At 43.5% G+C, this 15,861-nt stretch overlaps 1 protein-coding gene across 1 annotated transcript in view; it reads left to right on the top strand.

Annotated features, from left to right (window-relative positions):
* NKAIN1 (sodium/potassium transporting ATPase interacting 1) overlaps positions 1–15,861 on the top strand; it is a 486,347-nt gene that overhangs the window by 315,365 nt on the left and 155,121 nt on the right. Inside the window, exon 2 of the mRNA XM_078681897.1 lies at positions 8,990–9,127. Within this exon, the coding sequence (XP_078538023.1) occupies positions 8,990–9,127 (138 nt within the window). The remainder of the gene's footprint in view (positions 1–8,989; positions 9,128–15,861) is intronic.

Raw genomic sequence — 15,861 nt, 5'->3', positions numbered from 1 at the left:
GTCCTCTAAGAAGTGCTGGCGCGCAGAATGCAGTCCCTGGTCGTCGGTGAGGCCTCCTGAGCAGTCGAGCACAAGCCACGCTTTCTCACAGCGCCATATTGGGCTATATCTGATCAGACACCTTGGCGGCCAACGTCACGCGCGCCTTGAATGGAAATGGTGGGCAACGACGTCACTTATCTGTTAATCGTACGCAGTGGCGTAGCGGGAGGGGGCGGGACTTCGCGCCAGGCGTCAGGTGTTTTGGGGGCTTTGGCCTACCCCTTGCCCCCCTCTTACCTGCGGCCACAGCTCTACTACGTCTACGCCACTGACTATACTCGCTGCTTGAGCATGGCAATATTGACAGCCTGCTTACAACATACGATGGTAAGAAGAAGGCCGTGTCTGCTTGAAATAGGTAAGGCTACTAACGGCTGCAGAGTTTTTTTTCGGTTTGCAACTTCTGCAATTTTTTTGCAATTTAACAAAGGCGGCGAAATTCTTTTTCAGTTTTCTGCATGTGCATATAAATTCTCCACGAAAGATAAACGTGCAGAAACAGTTTCTAAAAACATTTCCGAGTCTGTAGTTTGGAAGCTTTGCAGCAGGATGAGCTTTCAAAGAAATGTCCGACACACATTTTACAGCGTTGCTGTGTCTAATTAGAGGGGCCATGTTTTTCGAAATGCCGAAAAACAATTCGTGGAAAAGGCCCATTGAAAAACTTGGCAGCCTTCAAGGAGGGAGAAAAAAATGAACTACACACAATTTTGCTGGGAAAGACACTTTGCACCTCCTTGGGAAATGGTGTACTCTTTCTTTTATATTGTTTAGTGGATCTTTGTGAGCTTCCTCCGAGAACAAATTAGCCTAAAAATATTTTAATGAGATGTAAGGATTCCTGATGAGACCATAAAACTAATAACAAATCTGCTATTGGCATCTGGTCATTAACGATACAATCAAAACAGCACGCGCCTAATGCAGTAATGCATTAACAGAACTCAGTATGCAGCCTCTGAGCAGCAGAGGGGCTAGAGTGGAGGACAGGGGAAAACAGTGAAGAAGAGGAAATGTTAGAGAGCAGCAGTACTGTCTCGGTTTTGTGCATGTTCAAGCCTCCCGTTGCAGACATGCACCGCACACCTCTGCTGTTCTAGATTTTATGGGAGGGAGTAGTTCTTCATAGTTAAAAAAGATCTTTCTGTTTTTGGTGCAAATACAGCATCTGGCCTAGAGAAGATGCAATCTCACTCTACCGTACCCGCTGCCCCTGCGTTGGTGTCATCGATAAGTATTGTAACCTAGAACTCTGTAATCAGTGGTGACAATACCATGCAGAGTACAAACAACGTTCATGCACCTGTGTTGGAGCTGCAGATGCAAATCCAGTCCTTTCTTAATACTACTTGCTATTGGTTTAAAGAAACAGCCATATTTTTTCAGTGTCTGACTGATAAAAGGTTTTGTGAATAGATATTTGAAGGAGAGCAGTATGGAAAGCATTCGACATATGGGAGTAGCTTCTGAGACATCCTTTACTCCTGCTGCGTAAAGTATGAATCCATGTACACCAAGGCACCAGGACACATAGAACTCAGGCCTCTGTGCAGGATGAGCACATGGAACTACTTTCATGATTCAGGTGGCGATGGAATGCTGGAGCCCGATGTCTCATTGCCCGATTGTCTGGTTCTATCACTTGGGCATGAGGCATCCCATGGCACGGGTAGATCAGGAGTTGCCAGCACAAGAGATGCACGATTCTTGGAGCCACTGTGGCGAATACGAGGTCGACCTGGAGTAAAGTTAGAGCCATTATTGCACAGACCCTTGTGACAGCTGATGGGACTGATCAATTGATTCTGGTGAAATGCCTGGGCAACCATCTCAAGGAGCTTCCCTAATCTTACAAAGGGAATACATTTAAAACTTTGGTCAGTGCCTAGATGTCACTTCTTTCTCAAGAATTATGCCAAGGCTCCGAACATAGGGAGACTAGGCGATCATTGCAGAGCCTAACGCAAGAGAATTAACTGGTAACATCTTTTTGGCTGGGATATTTCATGCATTTTCTTGTGAAAAGTGACTTATGGAAGCTCTCTGTCACAACTAGGGGGAGCAGAAAAAACACAATGCAGGCTGGCAGCAATTACAGTGCTTAATTTGTGCCAGTGATTTCTGGTTTTGGACTCCAGCACTCATTTTTAGGGACCAGGACTTATTTCTCACTCTCCGAATTTGATCCGAGCAAGAGAGAAAGAACGAAAACAGAGAAATAAGGAAAAAGAGAAAGATGGGAAAATAATGACAACATGTGAAAGCAGTGAAAAAAGAATCAGCAAGAGTGAGATAAAGAGACAGGAAGTGTAGGATGGTGCATACAAGAGGCACATGGTGGGATCAAGGCCAGGCAGCCGTGGTTTTCAGCAACCATGGCATTCTACAGAGCAAGTGGTGGCTTTCTGCAAAGTCATTTGGGCACTTGCACTTATTTTTGACAAATTAAGCACTTAATCTATATACATATTGTGGCATTGACCTGTTGGTGCAACAGGAAATCTCATGGTCCTCACGAGATCATATGAGGGTGACCCCAGGCATCACTCGGCCACCTGTAGGATGCGTATAGATGAAATGGTGTTTCCAGTGGTATATTATGAAGCCCACCAACCAAGAAGGGATCTTATTGACACTGAATGATAGCTTTGAAACCATTGGCAACACAAAATATAACACACAAATCATCATACATGGAGCAGGTTTCCTGATATCTCTCAGTCCAATATCAATGCTTTGGCAGAATGCTGTGAAGCTGGCATCAACTGGCAGGGTCAGACTAATTATCTGTAGGTAACAACCAACTTTGAAATTTAGAAAATGGTGTTGATGTCATTACAGCACAATCAACCATTCATACTGTGACCGTGTAGAGGAGAATACCAAGAACTTACCAGAGACCACCTGTGTTCGTAAGGAGAAGAAGCTTTCCAAGCGCTCTCCTTCAATGCATTATCAGACTCAATGCTCAGATTGTTGCTCAGTACCATTGCCACCTGGTTCCTTCCTGCACTTCCCACTCGTCTTAATGTGGAAGGGCTTTCTGTGAGCCGTGTGAAATTTACCCTGCAAAGTTTGGCAGCGGGACGTCAGAATTGTGTGTGATGTGTATCATATCAAACTTAGGTTTCTGCTTCATTGTTGATTGACCGCCCGCCTATAGCCCTTTCTAAGACTGGTCTGTCCATTGCAGGAAGTCTTAGTTTCTCAGTCCAAGATCTTTTCCTGTGATGTAAATTCTTGCTTAAATCATATATGAAGGAGGCTTCATGAGAGGAAGTTGCATCGCAATGCGTTTCGTTTCCTGACTTGTTTGTCATTATCTTCACCCCTTTCTACTATTTTATCCTAATTATTGACTCAAGCGGATTGGATAATTTTCTTTTTGGATTCCTATCGTGACATAGCCAGGCTCTTTTCTAATTCCTGATGTCAGTAGGAGCTTGGTACCTTGCGTACGTCTCCAGTCCTAACCATCTTCAATCAAGAATTATAAGATCACAAGATTGACTATGGATGTTTTCCTTCCTAACTGCGACCCTGTATAGGAGACACTTGTCACCTTTCATGTATATTATTCTGTTCACAGTGGCACCACAGCTACACTAGAATTGTGCACACAGACGTTCTTAGCATCCAGTCTTTGACCTCTTTAGGGCCACATCAATGAAACGTTTGAAACCTTGCCACTGAGCCCACATAATGAGTAACTGGCTATTATCTTTTAATAATGTTATCAATGAGGGCCTGGTGACACGATAACGAACAACACCCCCGTTACCCAGGCAGTTTCGGTTTTATTTACTCTTTCAGCATATGACCTTTCATGAACGACAAAGTTAAATCAATACTACATAATAGAATAAAAGTAAAATAACATAATACAAATAAAGAAAATGGCGACATATAATTATCATGTGAAAGGAAGGGAAAAGAGCATGAATGGAGTGTGATTTTTTTTCAAGTGGTCTCAAACAAAGCAAGCAACTTGTGTACCGTTCAGCAGATTTCCAATGCTTTCAGTTTGTTTCCGCAGAGTCACCAGGCTTCTCGGAGAGCAGTTTGTAAATGTTACTAATAGGAAATATATATATGTGGTGTAGGTTTCAGGTAGAAAATGTCATTTTGGCTACTCAGCTGAAAATCCACGACTCACACGAATTAAAGGACATGTGTAAATTTTAGCAAGTAGCTCCCAAATATTATGCAATTTCTTTCGAATAACATGTTTAGAAAACTACCGAACATGAAGTAATATTATACATGTAGCACCTATTTATAAAAATGTGTGTGTACTACGAGTTGATGCGACCTTCGGTGTTCATAACCCTACTGGCCTAGACGAATGTGCGAGCACTGGGGGAACAGCCAGATAGAGAATACATAGGAAGCAGTCAATTCTAAACTCCTCAAATTGGTCTATAGATGCACATTTACACAAGGAGCCCTAACAGGGAACAAACAACATATCCATGAACGAAGATGGGGTAGTACTGAACCTTGATCGACTACACATACTGAGCGTGTAGATATTCACGCTTGCCTTCGGCCAAGAACATTTATTTCAGTTGCCATTGGGAAGTGGCTTTTGGGTCAGTAGGGTGGCAGCTAAAATTCTTAGTTCAAATAAACAGAAACTTATGGACATGGAAATCACAAAGCCCAACCAGATAACACATCTTGCCTCCTTCTACCATTTTCTTTACGATTGTTGGAGCTATTGGCATGCACCAAGCAGTGATAATCTTCTCTTCTGTGCCAAAGGATTGCTTTTTTACAATATCATGAGCTGTTCTAAACTTTGATAGTACGAATTGGCTATAGTGTACCAAGATTCGTTTTTAGGTCTTGGCTAGCGTAGGCTGCGCTTGCGCAGTCTCGCTGACGAGATTTTATGTTTTCTAATAGGGAGGTAAACGAGCTAGCTCTTCTCCATTGGCTGGCTTCCTAAACGGCAGCCAGCCATTGGAGAAGAGCTTTGTCTGTAACTTTAAGCCCCGTCCGATTCGGACTGAGGGGCTTGTTTTTTGCTGTCCTTTCTCTCCGTGATGTCTTCAGTCACTCAACAAAAAACACGCCCCCCAGTCTGAAAAGGACAGGGCTTATCCGCAGCTGCTGCCACCATTTTGCTTGTTTGTTTTTGGGCTCGTGGCTGTTAGTGGTCTCTTTCCCTGCATGCGCCTCTACCTCTGTATGTGTCTAGGCTCCAGGTCCGGTCTTCCGTACGGCAGCCTTGCTACTGTGCCTGCACCATGGGGGGCGTCGCAACGTATTCTGTGCGGCAGGCTGGTGCACAGGTCGAGCTGGGGCCGCTGCTTGACTGTCAGCCTTTTTCGCGCACTTAGAAGCCCAGGGCTGTTCTGTGCAGGGGGCGCAGCGGAATGGCTCGGAGCTTTGTGCCGGGTGGTGCTCGACGCTGCAGCCTGTGGCTGGCGTCATTTTGGAGTGGTTCTTAGGGCTGTGGGGTAGTCAGGTGCTCCTGCGTTCTCGCCGTGGTGTATTTGCTGGCGAGCCTCCCTGTTTACAAGCCGGCCGGCGTTGCGGTACCACTGGTCCCCCTTTGGTGCCGATGCACTTCCAGGCTACCCTTCCTGCTTCGGCCCCGCCCACCCTCCTCCCGCTTCTCTACAGGGATTAGGGAGCTGGAAGACCCCGGTCCGGGAACCCGCCCCACCCCTTGGAACTACTGAGGGCACCAGGAGTGTATTCTGGGTCGGCCTTATTCCCGGGTCACGCTGCTGACTCGGGAGGAGCGGAGGCACTCACTATGGTGGCTGCCCTATGGGGCATTTGCCCTGTGGACCTGTTCTCACTGTCACTCGTCGGTGTTGCAGCGGGTGCCCTCTTTTCTCCTCAGTGGCGTTTGGTATACTGCCCCCTATGCCTGTTCCTCCGTCCTTGGTGCGTGTCTGGTGGGTGCTTGTACCGCTCATGGCCATATGGCACTTTTTGGGCTTCTAATGGCGGGGATGGGGGGGTGCCGAAGGGCTTTGGGGCACATTTGCTCATTTTTGGTCTCACCCTACATGTTTGCGCCCCCTATTCTTGGGGCTGCTGTGTCTTGGCTGTTTTCTCTTCTCTTTGCTTCGGCTTTGATATGCGCGCCTCACTCTGTGTTTTGTGGGGTTGTTACGTTCTGGCGGGGCTGTTGTCGCTTTCCTGCTCTGTGTTTTGTGCGTGGGTCTGTCTGGTTGGGGGTGTCAGAGGTGCTCTGCGGATTCTTTTGTGTGGTTGCGGCAGATGGGGACCGGAATAAGAGACGTTCCCTGATGTTTGGAGGAAATCTCTAGTGTTTTTGGCAGATTTCATGGCGAGGGCTGTGGAGCCGCTTCAGCAAGCGACCATTTCCCTCGGCCGCTAGCCACGCCCCCCTATAGTGTTTAAAGTTCAAGTTTTCCCTTTCAGACTATGTGTGTGGGTGTGTCTCTGTGTGTGGGTGTGTGGCTCTGTGTGTGGCTGTGTGTGTGTGGCTCTGTGTGTGTGCGTGTGGCTCTGTGTGTTTGTGTCTCTCTATGTGTGGGTGTGTGTGGCTCTGTGTGTGTCTCTGTGTGTGGGTGCGTGTGGCTCTGTGTGTTGCTCTGTGTGTGTGGATGCAAATGCAATAGGTCTCGCATTTGCGAGAGATTAAGCTATTGGCATTGTAAATGACAATGCCATTTATTTATATGTTTTAAAAACAAAAATAATGTCATGAGCAATGCCAATAGCTCTAACTTTAACAAAGACGATGCTTGTTATTGCATAAAATTGACTTTTTTCGCTAAGCTACAACTTTAACAATCAGTTTGTTAAAAAGTTATAGACTTACAATTCATCATTCATGTATGGATATGCAACTCATTTACAAATTGAAAAAAAAGACTACTGCAACCTACGTAGTTTTAATTTATGAAGATAGTAACCCTTATTCAGCATTTAGGTAATGGACTGTATGCTTAATTCTAATTTGTTTAAGAAAAACACTTTGAAAAAGTTGTAATTTGACTAAAAGCTCCTTCTGCATTGTATGAACAGTGCAAAGTGTCACTGCTAATAGTCCTCTGCAGACTTTGCATACCACATAATCAAAAAGCAAGTCATATGTTATTTATGTATGTATGTAAGGGAGTGTTAGTGTAGCAGGCACCTAGCTACGGGTAGCACTGCAATGTGAAGCTATGTGATCAATTTTGCTTTTCTTTCATTTGTGTGGGCCCATTAAACTTTTGGCATGCTGGAACTATTTACGGTTCTGGGGAAGTCACTGACCTTGAACAGTGTGCTCTGTTCCCATTGTATTTGGCTCTCTGTGGTTTTGTTTTGTGTTGTTTAAAGTTGACTTATGTAGGAGTCTACTGCTGGGCAGTCACTGAATATATCTGATGACGGTTCTGTGAGTGCAATGGCTGTGTGGATGCACATTTGTACAGGCTTGGCCAAGTATATCTTTCAGTCTGGAGACATTTTGTCAATTATGTGGATTTGATTAAATGTTGGGCATGCATGGGTGTGGTGTATGTAAGTTAACTTGTTCTAAATAGTTGAAATGTGGTCCAGTGAGGGGTGAGAAGTCCAGTTTTCTCATCTCTCCCCACCACTGAAGATAGAATTGTGTCTCTCCAGCATCCTCCTGTGTTACACTGTAGCTTGTGTCTACACCATCTCCACCACAAAATCTGCAGTACACAGAGCTTTAAAGCTTCACATCTAACAGTCTATGAAGGGCGTAACATCTCTGTTGATGGAGCTTCTGGGTATGATTAGATGGTTTCAATTCTGCTCCAATGATTGCATGGACTTCTAAATTGTGCAGCGGGGCCTGCACCTATTGTGACAGACCAGCAGTGGAGGGAGCAACACATGCCTGTCCTCAGTGACACAGGGGCTAGTAAAAGTGTAGATGGTATGCAATTCAGCACTTACAATATGACCAACTCTAAACCAATAGCATTTGCTCATTTGCCTTCCCACTGCACAACTCAGCCAATCAGAAGATATAATTGCAGAAGAGATAGGCTAAGCCTCAGATCCTCACATAAGATCTTGTACTTATCTTTTAAGATGACTTTGAAGGGATTAAAGAAGGGAAGTGGCACATACACAAATATGGTGACAATCACATAGAGATGTGCAACATACACCTCCAGACAACAAAGGGCTTAGAGTGAGGGTTAGTCAACAAAAATGAGTTGGCGCTACACCTGTACATGTTACTAGTGAGGCCTCATCTGGACCATCATATTCTGGTATCGAAGCCACATCTCTATAGTGGGTAAACCTGGTTAGTGACATTGGAAAAATAGGGTACCAACATGGGGAATGGTTTAAATGAAAGCCCTCACAAGCAGAGGCTCAGGGGTGCAAATATGTATACCGTGAGCGATTGGTTGATATGATAGATGTTGTGAAATTCTTTAGAGACATAAGCAATTCAGGACACTTCTATCACAGCAGGAGTGTGATATGATAAAGGTGGAGTTGGGATTCAAGGGTGACATTAGGAAATGTATTCACCCAGTGGGACTGGGAATAATTGAAAGAAGACATTGTAAGAGCAACAGTGGAGAACAACAACTGCAAGGAAGGCTCCAACTGGAGACCAGGGAAATGTGCATCAACAGAAGGCAGGAGAAAGTGTGTACTAGATTAGCCAACAGTCCTAATGTTTCGCCTCAATCTTTCTGGATGAGGCATGGAAGGATTGGCCACTTGATGGGGAATGGAGGGGCACAACATTATTGTGCTATTTCTGAACTAACGCTTAAAAGTGGATTATTCCTCTGCAGCCCCTCCGCTTCAACCCCACGAGGCACAATTTGCTAGACGCCAACCAATGAATCATGCAAGACGTTTCCGTCTGTTGAAGCTAATTGTGCGTGGAAGCGCTCATTAATTACTTGCCGGTCTGAGTTTCAATGCCCTGCGAGGCCTGTGTGAGTAACTGTGTTTTTCTCTCTCTATTTTGCAGATCGCGGCCCTGGAACGGCAGATCTTCGACTTCCTGGGATACCAGTGGGCACCCATTCTGGCCAACTTCCTACACATCATGGCGGTCATCCTGGGAATCTTTGGCACTGTGCAGTACAGATCGAGATACCTCATAATGGTAAGTGGAGTGGGCGCCCACTGACTTCCTGTGGATGTTAGGGCAGGCCATATCTCTCTGAACAAGCAGCAGCATCCCAGGGTGTTGAGAATTGTTGGTGAGATCTACAGCCTGTCCTAATATCCTCGAAGTGTAGATAATGCAAAATCTCTTTTGTTTTCTACTCCATAATTCGCGATGTACTGGTTATGTCAAAAAATTTCTGTGAGAAGTAAATAGGCGCCAGAGAATGGTACATGCCAGGCATGACAACGACAGGCCCTACCAGATGTTCGGATGTGCCAGCCTGTTAGGAAGACAGACTTCTGCTTACCCTGTCGGCCAGTAACTTATTATAAAATGTGCTACAGTAGTTAAAGTGGCCCAGTGCACACATTCCTCGCTCAGCCCATACAAACGTCAGGGTCACTGGCATTGTACCTAGCATGTAAGTGAGTGTAAATACAAGAATCCCTCTAGCATAAAGTCAAACCCATTACCTGAAGTGAGACACTGTGGTGCCCTGTCTTGGTCTCGAGATGGACACCCCGCAAGGGATATCAGACCACTGTGAGCTGGAGTGTCTCCGTACAGGAACCTCAGCGTCTCGCGTTAGTGTGTCGGCATGGAAGTCCTTTTCTCTTCTCACTACCTCAGCAATATATGGTGTTAATATACCCAGAGTGGTACCCTCAGGGGTTCTACCTTGCTGTGTCATGTCGGATTTAGGATGATGGAAGGAATGACCCTTATACATAGTTATTAAGCAGGAGGTGGTAGTCCTGCTGAGTTTCCATGAATCCTCATGCATAATGAATGAGGCTAGTTTTCAGGGAAAACCCCACATCCTGTACGCAGTACCATAGCTAGGAAAAAGGTCAGTCCCAAGAACCGTTATGTAGTGTAATGGTAGGGGAGAATATAGGTGAAAGGTTAGGTGACTACCTGAGCCTATATTGAGGTACCTATAAGGAGCATAACAATTTCCTATAGAAAGGCTGAGCAGTTGCACGCATTGGTGTGCAAATATTAGGTTTCTTAGATAAGCAGCAGAGTAATAAATTACAACAGCAGTCAAGTAATCTGCATTAATTAGTTTCCAAAGTAACGATTGCAAACACAGTTTGTATTTCAGGTTAGAGCCTGTTTCAGGGAGGGTCTGGCTGCAAGGTCAGGGAGAACTCCATAAGTGTGCCAGAAAAAGACATGGTCTTCCTTACCCCTACACCTGTTCTTGCATAAACACTAAAAGCATACTGACATAGGAAGCCTTCTCAAGAACTATAGGCCACTGGACTGAAAGGTCAGCATGTAAACTTTCAACTATTTTTAGAGGTACAATAGAACATGTTGCATGGTACACCTGGACACCAAAACACTACCCTGCAATGCCAGGCCAATCACCGTTGATGAAGACTGCAGAGTGGTACATTGTTACTAAAACTGTGTTAGGCCCAAAACTACTGTGAACATAAACTGTTTTTGTTTATAAAAATCGACTGATGTGAAATATTCCGGCTACTTTTAAAGAAAATAGTCCTTCAGTAACACTTTTCTCCAGGCACAGTGACCAGGTCAGGAAGAGTTTGAGACTGCCATGTGCTACTTTAATCCTTTTCCAAAACAAATGCACACAATATTTGCACACACAGTTCTGTTATGGTATTAATTCTGGGTCGCCAGTTTCCTTTTCCTGATATAACACTTAACAAGCTGCTCAATCCTTAGAACCTAGGAGAGATGGATCGGTGATGCTGTGCACTTCTCACCGAGGGGTTTCTTCCATCAGGTCTCCATTCTTCTGGGTATATTACAGCTCAATTAAGACTTGAAGGAACGATCAAGAACACCATTCAATATTAAATAACTATATTTTACATTGTTTAATATTTTTTTACATTTATTACATACCCCACCAAACATATTTTAGTTGATTTTTTTCAATACACGTTTGTTCAATCTAATTGTTTTGAATGTTCACATTATTCTGAGGATCTCCCCTACCTAAAAAAATCCTGAAGTGCAGGTGAAGTACCTAGAGGCGGTTTGGGCCTCATTCAATGCATAGCCCATTCTGGGGCACAAATTATTCACCAATTAAATATTATTGCGGAATGTGAGCCGTTCTGAATTTCGGAACTCCGAATATGAAAATTATGCAAATTTTCCTCAGTACCGAGGTACAGAATCCGCAAGTTGGTACTGTCTGTCTAACAGACTTGCACCGGGTTTGTCCTTGTGAAAATGATGCTTCAAGTCATACTGCAAGCTTGATTTGCGCTCAACTTAGTATCCCTTTTCAGGCACAAACTCCCATTTTGCACCTACAGAAGGATTACACTACACTTAAAATCAGAACTATGGTGTGTGAAACAAAAGCTCTTGTTTATTAGATTGAAAGGAACTAGATCTATTGACTTCGGAATTGGGCAACATGGAGCCATATCATGATCCCGTTGTCTACACTGCGCCGGCGCAAAAGGGACCTCCGAGTTTCTTTTTTGTATCTTTGCATTTCCAAGTTAATGCATGGGCTGCGGACAACATAGCTCGGAAACACAAGGCAGAAATATCCGCCTTGGGTTTTTTAATCCCTCGCTGTTTTTTCTAATCCACAGAGTCAACTATAGAAGCTATAGAAGACCTCACTTAAATTTCTGTCTTTGTTTACCAGCAGCAATACATATAGATTCCATATGGACATGATACAGTTGGCACTCTCATTAGCCTTTGTGACACAAGATGCCCAGCCACCCTCTTGATTATTTTTCCCATGTAGACGTAATTTCACCTCCAACCTTTGTTTAGCAGTTGACTTTTCCTCCGATTCACTGAGTTTTTGACCAATCATGTACTGCCTTTTTTGACGGTCCACCTATGCTATATCGACTTCATTAATTATAGCCTTAGCGTGTACCTCGTTTTTACCCATGAAGCTCCCTTTCCACTGTTTCATATTTGCAGTATGCTTCCCTTCACTGGCCCTATAAATGAAAAGTAGAACGGCCATATTCTATATGTTTTACTGATTAATTAATTAATTAAAACTTTTTGTTTTAGAGTTCTACGTGTATCTGATTTCTTCCAAGCATGTGGTAAAATACAGAAAAGTGGAGTTAAGGTCTAATCTATGTGGCGTGTTCCTGATCTGATATTGTTAATCTCTTCCTATGGGAGAGACATTTTATTTGAAATTGGACCTGTTCAATTTCCAGACTTTTCCTTAAAATATTGTAGTTTGGTTCTGCCCAGAGACTTGGTTTCAGGTTCAGTGAGCCTCGCAGTCTGGACCCTATACTCACATTGCACTGCATTGCTGTTTATGCCGCGTGAAGGTTCATTGAGATTTCAGCTTTGCCGATGTCGATTGCGCATTTCTGTCATCCACATAGTGGGTGTTCAGGCTCAGCAGGCGTCATAGGCCTTTCGACCAGTAAGCCCTGTGTGTGGCCAATTGCGCTATAATATCACATCCATTTGGGAGCTAGAACACCGTCTTCCAGGCTGGCTTTATGTAGTGTGTCTCTAAAATGTATCTGAGGATAACTTGGTCTTAGAGCAGTTTCATAAGAAACAGATCAAACATCTTCGAATTTACACATTTTGTGCAGAAGCACTGCCCTCAGACAGTACTGGCACCCATACGCCTAACGAGTTTCTTCTGGAAGTGCTTGCTCTGCTCTTTTCCCTTATTTGAGGTCAGGGAGAGATTGGTGCCTTGGTAATCTTCTTCATAAATGCTCAGTCTTGAGCTACTAGACTGATAAGGAGGTTCTTTGCTCTTTGATGCTTTTTCCTCATAACTGGGACCGCTTAAGGAGACACTTGACTCATTTCAAGTGTACTAATGAGTGCAGGATAAAAACGTGGGTACTAGCAAGAGTTTCCCTTTCCTTTAGGAATCAAAAAGGAAACTTGAGAACCCTTCATAGACTTCAGTTCTTGACAAATGATTTCTGTATCCAGCACTCTAGTAAGTTCCCACATTTATGACTCTTTATGACCCTCTTTTGGGATTTAATAATGCACTGCATTTTCTCAAAATCTCTCAATACATTCCCTTTTCTCTGGGCTCTTCTTATCTCTCCCACTCCCATGGACCCCTTCATTGTTGATTGATTACTTGATTATACACATATAGAGCAACTGGTTACCCATGGCTGTAACTCTCTCTTGTCTCAATATCTCTCAAAACTTGTCTTTTCCTCAGAGTTGTCCACCTCTGATTTTTTTTTCTCAGGATTTCTCTTCACCACACTTTAAGGGCTAATTAATTATCTCACATTTTTTAGGTCTCAAAAAAACTATTATGTACAATAGCAAATCTTATACTGGGCTTTGGATCAGACCTTTCCCTGTCCATTCGTCTTCTCAATGTCATTTGATTTTACATCTTATTCAATATCTTTCGTTTTTATGCTTATGCTTTTTATCCTTGTTTGTCCCTTCACCCAAACATACCTTCTTTACACCAGTCTGACTGGATGAGTTGTATCCTTAAACTACTTCCATTCAGTGTTATTTTTTTCTTATTTTTTTCCCCAGCACTCCGTAGGAGGGCATGTGTTTTCATGCTCTCGTCCCAGGTGCTGCTTCCAACCTCACGCACCCACCCATCCCTCTGTGTGTTGCTTCCCCATCTCCAAGCTTTTCAGTTCCTTCCTCCATTCCTCACATTTAGATTTTGTTTTCAGTTTTATCTCAAAACCAAAAGTTTTTGGTTGCTACCCTGCACCTCATTGCTCATTGCATCTCAGCGGTATTGACTCCTCGTCCTCGGCACCTCAGTTGCTCCCCCCACTTACATTTTTTATTTGATTTTTAAAAAACATTTTTGAAGTTGCAATTTGCTACTTGTCCGCTTCTTTCTTTAAATAGTCCACAGGTGAAGTTTTGAAATACATATTTTTCAATTAGCAACTACTCAAAGAGAGAGAGCTGCAATACTGAAATACTAAAGGAAATGTAAAATCAAATTACTACTTCAGCATCTTGGCACATAGATTGTGACCAATGCGTTGTACGCATGCATTGTAATGGATTCCTATTACTGACGATTGACTTGGAGGGAGGATTAAGTTTATTAGGCAGGTAAGCAAAGAAAAGTCTTGGTACTATTTTTCTGAAGGAAACAAAATGCTGGAATTATGAACAGATAGCAACAGTCTATTCCAAAGCAAAGATACCTTGACAGAAAAGCACTGTTTCTGTTTCTCACTTAGGTGTCAGGGGGCGGTTAATTTACAGAGATTGTCAACTTGTATTGATTTTTAAACCTAAAAGCCTTTTCATTTTCTACAGACTATATCCGGTGATCAAAAGGCATCATCCTGAGCATCTTGCCTCTTTTCACCATCAAACTCCGCTCTCTTCAGGGTTTATGCACCTTCCTATTTTTTAGAGCATTTAGCTTCTAACTGAGGTCTTCAACCCATTTAGTTTTATGGATCTTTAACCTTGCCCAATCGTGGGATTCTGCATCCCTCCAGTTTAATTGTACCCATAACTCTCACTCCCATTGAGATAATGCACTTCTCTAATTTTGGGATGCAGTTGACCCTGATCTTTCACTACATCATACCTCCCTTCATCCTTTGGGATGTCTTAACTCTGATCCTTCTGCATAGCCTCAGTTTTGCTTACCAGAGTCTTGTTCTCAGGGACAAGTACCACGGTGCTCTTCTCTCGACGGTGCAAAGCTTTCTCGGTGATATGAGTGTAAGCGTTCCTTGGAGCCCAGCGCTGGATTGATTCCAGTCTCTGCAAAGTGCAGTACTTTACAGCTAATAAAATGGGGGCACTTGTAATCCATAACACAGAATCTCATTAAAGCCAAATCAATTTTCCCGAGCCACCTTTATGCGCTGTCATCTTATGAAAGTGCAACCTTCTCATTCCGACAAAATGAAAAACTACTGTGGGATCTGTCATACCATGGAGCTGTGCGTTATGTCACTCTTTGCTTGACTTGCTTGACTTCAATAACAATGGTTTCTTTTGTTTCTCTTCAGGCTCATTTGCTCGCCACATTCGTATGTTGTAAGATCATTTCCTGTGATTCTAGCATCAATGACAACAAGGGTATCTTACCGCTAGCCTGATTAGCCTCATGCATGTCATTAACATCTCTAGTAATGCCCAAATCAATGTTATTTCACACTTCATTGGGTAGATTGTTTCACTTATCCCCCACATGACTGACTGCCCTCGTCTAATGTCTCCTCAAGCTGCACCCCTGCTGTCCTTCTCAGATGAGCATCAGATACCTTCCAAACTTGATGATGTACTTCAGAAACCTAGCATTTTTCACCCAACCCAAAATTTCTGCACACTGGACATGGTGGAATTATTGTGGGGAAAAGCACTATATAGTGGCTAGAAATGGATGTGGTGTTTCAGTACCCGCTAAATCTGTATACAGGAACACCTTATGATCGGGGTGCGATATCCCATCCAAGGACAGTACTCAATCCAACTTATAATCAGATCCTAATGTCTGATATGTTTCTGCTACAAAAAAGTAGGATCAAGAAATCATTCTGCTGCTTCTCAGAGTCAGACACACACTGTATCAAATTCCTCAGGTTAAATGATGACTATGGTGGCTATCCAGTTGTGCTAATCTGCGAGAAATTCTTCATGTTTATTAATATAACCATTCTTTTCCAGTTGACAGCAGTGAGGCTCTTCCGAGTTGTTTACAGGTATTTATGCGCTATTTGTACAGGGAGAACGTATCTAAATGACACTGGAGC

The sequence above is a fragment of the Lissotriton helveticus genome, chromosome 3_1 (genome assembly GCF_964261635.1).
Source record: "Lissotriton helveticus chromosome 3_1, aLisHel1.1, whole genome shotgun sequence".
Classification (NCBI taxonomy): domain Eukaryota; kingdom Metazoa; phylum Chordata; class Amphibia; order Caudata; family Salamandridae; genus Lissotriton; species Lissotriton helveticus.
This window is presented reverse-complemented; position numbering and strand designations above follow the sequence as displayed.